This window comes from Elephantulus edwardii, unplaced genomic scaffold (assembly GCF_000299155.1).
Source record: "Elephantulus edwardii isolate Elephantulus edwardi_28Jun2011 unplaced genomic scaffold, EleEdw1.0 scaffold00428, whole genome shotgun sequence".
Classification (NCBI taxonomy): domain Eukaryota; kingdom Metazoa; phylum Chordata; class Mammalia; order Macroscelidea; family Macroscelididae; genus Elephantulus; species Elephantulus edwardii.
In genome coordinates this window covers 161,831-170,001 of record NW_006400178.1, presented here as the reverse complement: position 1 = coordinate 170,001, position 8,171 = coordinate 161,831, and the positions used below count along the sequence as shown (strand labels likewise).

The window sequence follows — 8,171 nt, the reverse complement described above, 5'->3', positions numbered from 1 at the left end:
AGCAGGCCTTATTTTGGAAGTGGATTCCACTCCTGCTTCCAAGCCTGTTTTATTATGGAGAGCCACAAAAAGCAGGCCTGAGGGCCATAGGCCCAAGGCCCAGAAGCCTTTTTAAATATTAGGACAAATCCAATTAGCTGTGCCCTGTTGTGAACTAAAGCCACATTCCAGTCTCAACCCCAAATCAGAAAACACACCGTGGCAGAATCTGGCTGCTCTGCTCATCTTCCCAGTCTGGAAATAGCCCCAGATTGGCAACCAAATGTCTTTTAAAATATGAGGCCAAATCCAATCAGCTCATGCTCTGTTGTGGACAAAAGCTACACACTAGGCTCAATCCCAAACCAGAAAACACACCTTAGCAGAATTTGGCTGCTCTACTCATCTTCCCATCCTGGAAACAGCCCATATATAAAGCCCCAGGAGTTGATGAAATACCAATGGACATATTACAAGAAACAGATGATGTCCTGGATTGTTCACCAAGTTGTGCCAAGAAATCTGGAGAACAACAACTTGGCCAACTGACTTGAAGAGTTCCACATTTATTTCCATTCTAAAATAAAAAGGTGACCCAACAGAGTGTGGGAATTGTAGAACAATATCACTAATATCACACACTAGCAAAATCCTACTGAAGATTATCCAGAAACGAGTGGAACAATATCTTGACAGAAAACTACAAGAAATACAAGCTGGATTTAGAAGAGTTCATGGCACTAGAGACATTATTGTCAATGTCAGATGGATCTTGGCAGAAAGCAAAGAGTACGAGAGGAATGTCTATCTGTTTCATTGACTATGCAAATCACAACAAACTGGTTACCCTTGAGGAGAACTGTAATCTCAGCACACTTGATTGTGCTTATGCAAAACCTATACTTGGACCAGGGAGCAGTCATCAGAATAGAGTAAGGAAACACTACAGGGTTCAAAATTGGGAAGGGTGGGGCTGGAATACAGTTTGGAAAGAAGTATGGAGCTGCCTGATTCTACAATGGTGTGTTTTCTGGGTTTTGTTGAGGCTTGGGTGTTGAGTGTTTGTTTGCAATTGAGTGTGAGCTGATGGGATTTGGCCTCGTATTTAAAAAGGCATTTGATCACCAGTTTGGGACTGGAATCCAGTTTGAAAAGATGTGTGAAGAAAAAAAAAAGAAAAGATGTGTGGAGCAGCTGTATTTGACAAACGTGTTTTCTGCATTTTGTTGAGACTTGGGTGTGTAATGTTTGCTCGCAATTGAGTATGAGCTGAATGGATTTGACATTGTTTTTAAAAAGATATTTGGTTGCCAGTTTGGGGCTTCAATCTAGTTTGGAAAGATGTGTGGAAAAGCCAGATTCCACTGGTTTTGATTGCTTTTTGTCAAACATTTTTCTAAGTGGTATAGCACTGGTCTGTCAATTTGTTGTACAGAGGTAAGTAGTAGTTGCTGTGATGCTGAACACTGTGACACTGATGTGTCAAATGTGATAATGGTTTCCCATGATGGACAGTCAGCACCTCTAGTGGTTAGAATTTACCAAAGCATATGAGTGATAAAGAGAGGAAATGCCCTCCCTGTAATTAATAACCTCAGAAACTCAAGTGAGGGTTAGTTATGTGTTAGTTCTGATGTCATGGCAGTAAGAGAAAGAGGGACAGAGACTGCATGCTAAAAATTAAATATTACAGGTACCATGCAACATTTAATCACAGTGACACTTAAGAATTTATATAAATACTGAATATTGTCATAATTTGAAATGAACTTACCTTTGCAATTATTATTGATTGAACTGGGTAGCAAATAGTTGCTCCTAAAGTGGCTAGTCCCAGTGGATAAGAAATTTTCTTAAATCCAGAACCTATAAAATTTATGCAAATTAATAACATCAAACACACAAAACAAGAGACTTGATGTTTCACAAACACATTATTGTGGTTCCCCTTCAATATATCATCCTATATTAAATTGTATTTAGGTAATAATACTGATTAAGACAATAGCTAAACCAATCTTGAGGATCTCAAGATCTTAGTCTTGAACTTAATCCCCTTTGTGGTTATATTCCATTTAATAAAAATGCTCTCAAACTACAGCTGATAATTATTTGTAATTTTGGTTTCTTTGTCAAGGCCAGTTATAATTTTATGTCCTAAGAAACCCAAAATTGTAACCATATTTTTTCAAGTATGTAGGAAAGCATGAAAACACACTAAAATAATTAACTATTGTATTTGTGATAGCATATTAAAATGAAATATCTTATATTCCTTTTTTAAAATAGTAACTCTTTGGGAAGATAAAATTTTCAACTACCTACCAGTTAATGACTTTGAAAGGTACATAATTCCTTCATGTCACTAAAAATGAAGTAATAATAAAATAATTGTTAAGCTGAGATAATTAATGCATTTCTGAAAGTGTCCTAACTAATTCTTCTTCCAAACAGGGATCAGATAAGGAAGTCTACCATCACCATTCTTATTGAATACTGTATTGGGAGTCCTAGCAAGAGAAATAAGGTAAGAGAAGGAAATAAAAGTTGTTGCAGACCAAGGGTAAAGTAATAATGAGACAGGCAATCAAGAATGAGATAAAAGAGAGTAAAGACATTTATTGAGAATCATCAGGAAGGTAAACAAAAGATAACCACAAGGGAGTAGAAAACAAAAACAAAGGATCAGGGGAAGTTTTTTTGCAGATAAGGTAGAGTTCTTCTCTATTATTTACCTTGCTAATCCCTCAGTAAATACAAACTAAGAAAGATGTTGACTCTTAAGGAATGCCTTAGTGCTTCAGGGTGAATTCCAGCTTGTATTATACCTCCCTTATATCCTGATAATCAGGGTATGTAATTCAACATTTAATTGAAACTTTTAATGTGATTGGTCTTCCATCAAGTATTAAAACTGATAACGTTCCTGATTTTAATTCTAAGAAAACACAAGAGTTTCTTAAAAAATGGAACATTAATCATACTACTCGTATTCCATATAACCCCCAAGGACAAGCTATAATCGAAAAGGCTAATTTGACTTTACAAACTATGCTGAAAATACAGAAGGGGGAAGATGTGATATCATCTCCTCAAACTCTTTTCTAAAAAGCCTTATTTACTTTAAATTTTTTAAATGCTAATGCAAAAGGAGAAACTCCATCTGAAAGGCACTGGGTATTAAAATCAATTAAAGAACTGAATCGGCCTATATAAGGAACCTCTAACTAATAAATGGAAAAAGGGATATGTTATTAGGTGGGAGTAAAGATTTGCTTATATTTCTACCGGCTCAGAAATAACTGTGAGTACCCTCCAGAAACGTGAAATCCCAAGATAAGTGGAAAGGGCCCACACTTTGAAGACAGATGCTTGGGAGGGTGGAGGGATGGTGCAGGAGGGGAAGGCCCTCTATGAGGTGGATTGATTCAGTGACTGGGGTAGTTGGGATGGGTGTGCTGGAAACAGTGAGATTGGCACAGGACAGAGCAAAGTTTAGGGTTGTTGTATGCTATACGGTCACAAGAGACTCCAGGGCACATAACAACAACAACAACAACAACAATACAAGTTCATCCAGAGACACTAAGGCATTCCTTAAGAGTCAATATCTTTCTAAGTTTGTATTTATGGAATCCCATCCCCTTGAGATTAACATAAGGTAAACAGTAGAGAAGAACTCTGCTTTCTATGCAAAGGACTTCCCCATAATCCTTTGTTTTTGTTTTCTACTCCTGTGTGATTATCCTTTGTTTACCTTATGCTAATCTCAGGAGGGAGGGATTCAGTGAATACAAACTAAGAAGGATGTTGACTCTTAAGGAATGCCTTAGTGCCTCAGGGTAAACTCCAGCTTGTATTGTTGTTGTTATGTGCCATTGCTTGTGACTCATAGTGACCCTATGTGCAACAGCCCTAAACTCTGCTCTGTCCTGTGCCATTCTCACCATCTCTGCCACACCCATCCCAATTATCCCAATCATGGAATCAATCCACCTCTTAGGGGGCCTTCCCCTTCTGCTATGTCCCTCCACCCTACCAAGTATAATGTCCCTCTCCAAGGATCTGTCCCTCCTTGCAACATGTCCAAAGTATGTTAGATGGAGACTCAGAATCCTTGCCTCCAAGGAGCAGCCCGGTTTGACCCTTTCCAGGATGAATCTGTTTTCTTAGCAGTACATGGTACCCTCAATACTCTTCTCCAGCACCAAAGCTCAAAGGCAACAATTCTCCTTCTATCCTCCCTAGTCACTGTCCAACCCTCTGATGCAAAACAAGTGATAGCAAAGACCATGGCCTGTATCAGGCACACCTTAGTCTCCAAAGAGACACCATTGCTCTTCAGTACTTTGGAGTGGTCCCTAGCAGCAGATTTTCCCATCACAATAAGTCTTCTGATTTCCTGGCTGCTGGTGCCGAGAGTGTTGACTGTGGAGTCAAGCAAACTGAAGCTGTGAACAATCAATCTCTTCACCATCCATCCTGATGCTGCCAATTGGCCCAGTGGTGAGAATCTTTGTTTTCTTGACATTGAGCCTCAATCCATACTGGAGGCTGCAGTCCTTGACCCTCGGCAGCAAGTGCTTCACGTCCTTCTCAGTTTCAGCAAGCAGGGATGTATTACCTGCATGTCTCACTTATATCCTGATACAGCATATGTTTTATTTTTAATATAAAATTTGATATTTGGCTTTCCACAATGAGTCGGCCAAATTGATAAGGGGAAAGTATAACCAGCTCTATACGTAGATAGATAGTTTGAATAGAATACCTTATTTAACAGGATACCCTATTTGATAGTATAGTTTAAGTAGAAAACCCTATATACTAAGCAAGAAAACCGTTAGACCTAGTAGACAAAATTAGTAAAAGTAGCAGGATACAAGTTCAATAATTATAATTTAAAAAAAAAACAACAGTCAGATATATTTCTCTACAGTAGCAACAAGAATATAGAAAAGGAAACAAGACAAAGATCTGGTATGAAAAACAATATATACGAATTTTGTAAGTAAACCAGTATAAAAGAAATAAAAAAGGAAAAACAATACCAATTACAATAGTTACCCACAAGATAAAATACTAAGGAACGAATCTAACTCAAGATGTAAAACACCTAAATAAACATTACAAAACACTACTATAAGAAAAAAGCCACAGCCTTACTTGCTAAAACTGAGGAGGACCTAAAGCACTTGCTACAGAAGGTCAAGAACTGTAGTCTTCAATATTGACTGAAACTTAACATCAAGAAGACAAAGATTCTCACCACTGGGCCAATTAGCAGCACCATGACGGATGGAGAAGAGATTGAGGTTTACAGTTACAGCTTGCTCAGCTCCTCAATCAACACTTTTGGCACTGGCAGTCAGGAAATCAAAAGAAGAATTGCATTATTTAAATCTGCTGTCAGGGGCCTTTCCAGAGTACTGAGAAGCAATGAAGTCAGTTTAGAGACTAAGGTGGGCCTGATCAAGTCCATAGTCTTAGCAATTACTTACTATGCATTCAGAGAGCTGGATAATGACTAAGGATGACACAAGAATTGATGTCTTTAAGTTGTGGTGCTGGAGAAGAATATTGGACATACCATGGATTGTCAGCAAATAGGTCTGCCTTAGAGAAAGTGAAATCAAGTTTCTCCTTCGAGGTTAGGATTTTGAACCACCATCTCACATTACTTTGGACATTTGGCCAAGAGAGACCAATCCTTGGAGAAGAACATCATGCTTGAAAGGGTGGAGGGACAGCACAGGAGAGGAAGTTTCCACAATAACTAGGGCAATGGGGGTAGGTGCGCTGGAGTCAGTGAGACTGGCTCAGGACAGGGCAGGCTTCAGAGCTATTGTATGACTATGAGTCACAGGCAACTTGATGGCACATAACAACAACAACCATAACCACATTTGTTCTTTTGGCAGTCCATGGAATATTCAGTACTCTTCTCCAACACCAAAATTCAAAGACATCAATTCTATTTCTGTCATCCTTATTCACTGTCCTGTTCTCAGATGCATAGCAAGTGACTGAAAAGACCATGGCCTGAATCAGGTGCATCTTAGTCTTTCAGCACACATTGCTCCTTAGTACTTTGGAGACTTTTCCAATGCATACATTTTTTATTGGTACTACTGGTATCAAGGGTGTTAACTGTGAATCCAAGAAAGATGAAGTCATTGAAAGTATCAATCTTTTTTTTTCTTTCATCTCTCATGACGTTGCCTATCAGGTCAGTGAAGAAGACTTTAGTCTTCTGGACACTGAGATGCAATAAATATTGAAGGCTGTAGTATTTGATCTGCAGCAAGAATTTTAAGTCCTACTTACTTTCAGCAAGTAAGGGTATCATCAGCTTAAAGCAGGTTGCAGATTAGTTTTCCTCTGGTTTTTATGCTACATTTTTCATAAAGATCAGCTTCTCAAATGATCTGTTTAGAATACAGTTTTAATAGGCACAAGGAAAGGATATAGCCATGACATACACTTTTCTGGATTTTCAGCTATTCCATGTTTGGGGCTCTGTTAATAGTTTCTTTGTCTAGCTATAGGTTACATTTGAGCACAATTAAGTGTCTGGGGATTCCCATTTTTTCAATGTTTGCCACAATTTGCTATGAACCACACAATCAAATACCTCTGTATAGTCAATAAAATATAAACAGACACAGTCTTATGGCAGTCTCTGCTTTCAGCTAAGATCCACCTGACATCAGCAACAACATCCCTGATGTCACAGCCTCTTCTTAACCCAAGTAAAACTTCTGGCAGTTCTCTTTGAATGTACTGTTCTAGCCATTTTTAGATAATCTTCAGCAATATTTTGCTTGCATATAATATTAAAGATACTGTTTGATAATATACACAGTGTTATTCATGTTCCTTGAGAATGAAAACAAATATGCATCTCTTTCAGTCAGTTGTCCAGGTAACTAGCTTCCAAATTTCCTGACACAGACTGGGGAGCACATCCAAGGCTGTATCTCTTAGTGAAAACATGTCAATTGTTATTCCATAGATTCCTAGGGCCATTTCCCCCCCCCCCCTCTAATGCTTTAAACGTAGTTGTAATTTCATCTTTAATTATTCGTGGCTCTTGATGGCATGCTACTTCCTAAAATACTTTTATGTCAGACAATTCTTTTATAGTACAATGACTCTGTGCATTCCTGCCTTCTTTTGATTCTTTCCGGTTCAGTCAAGATTTTGCCCATAGCATCTCTCACTACTGCAATTCAAAGCTTGACTTTTTCAGTTCTTTCAGGTTTACAAACACCAAGCAAGTTCTTTCCATTTTATTTTCACTCTAGCTTTAAGCACATTCTGTTATAACACTTTGGTGTCTTTTTTAGCTGCCCTTAAAAATCTTTTGTTCATTTCTTTTACTTTAGCATCTCTTCCTTCTTTTATGGCTTCTCAAAACTCTCGAGCATTTTTCAGAGTCTCTTTAGACACCAATTTTGGTCTTTTCTGTCTCTCCTGTATTTGAAATGGTTTTTTACTCTTTTCATAGATGGTACTCTTCATGTTATCTCACAACTTATTTGTTCTTTGGTCCTTAGTGTTCAATGCCTCAACCTTATTCCTCGATGGGTTTTTAATTCAGGACAAAGGTAGACTCAAAGTTTTGGTTCTTGTGTTTTGATTTTTTTTTTAGCTTCATTTTGAAATTGCATGAGTAATTGATGGTCTATTTCACAGTCAACATCTGGTGTAGTTTTGACTACTGATAGCTTCATCAATGATTCTTTTAGTCATAGTCAATAAGAAGACTCAATAGTATTAAATGTTAGTTCTACCAAAAGCAGTCCACAAGTTCAATGCAAGCCCAATATAGATACTGCTGCCTTTCTTAAGAGAGATAGAAAAGGAAATTTCCAGTTCCATCTGGAATAAAATAAACCTTGAATAAACAAATCACTACCAAAAAAGAAAAAAAAAGTAGGAAGCATAGCACTCTCTGATGTCAAAACCTACAATACAGGGAGATCCAAGATGGCGGTGGAGGCAGAGACAGCGTGGTGAGCTGCGGGAGCAGCAAACCACTTAAAGCAGGGCCATTATGGCATTCCACAGACTTTGGCTTATTGATAATTGAATACTTAAACAGCTGATGACTAGCCCTCAGTGAAGATAGAGGCTCAACAACAGGAATTCAAGGATTCCCAAAGAGAAATGGGTGAGTCTCCTGGCTT

At 38.1% G+C, this 8,171-nt stretch overlaps 1 protein-coding gene across 1 annotated transcript in view; it reads right to left on the bottom strand.

Annotated features, from left to right (window-relative positions):
• Nucleotides 1-8,171, bottom strand: part of LOC102876996 (apolipoprotein O-like) — a gene marked incomplete at its 5' end in the record, with an annotated part of 203,358 nt that overhangs the window by 82,915 nt on the left and 112,272 nt on the right. The window contains one exon of the mRNA XM_006902557.1: nucleotides 1,754-1,845. Coding sequence (XP_006902619.1) covers nucleotides 1,754-1,845 — 92 coding nt within the window. The remainder of the gene's footprint in view (nucleotides 1-1,753; nucleotides 1,846-8,171) is intronic.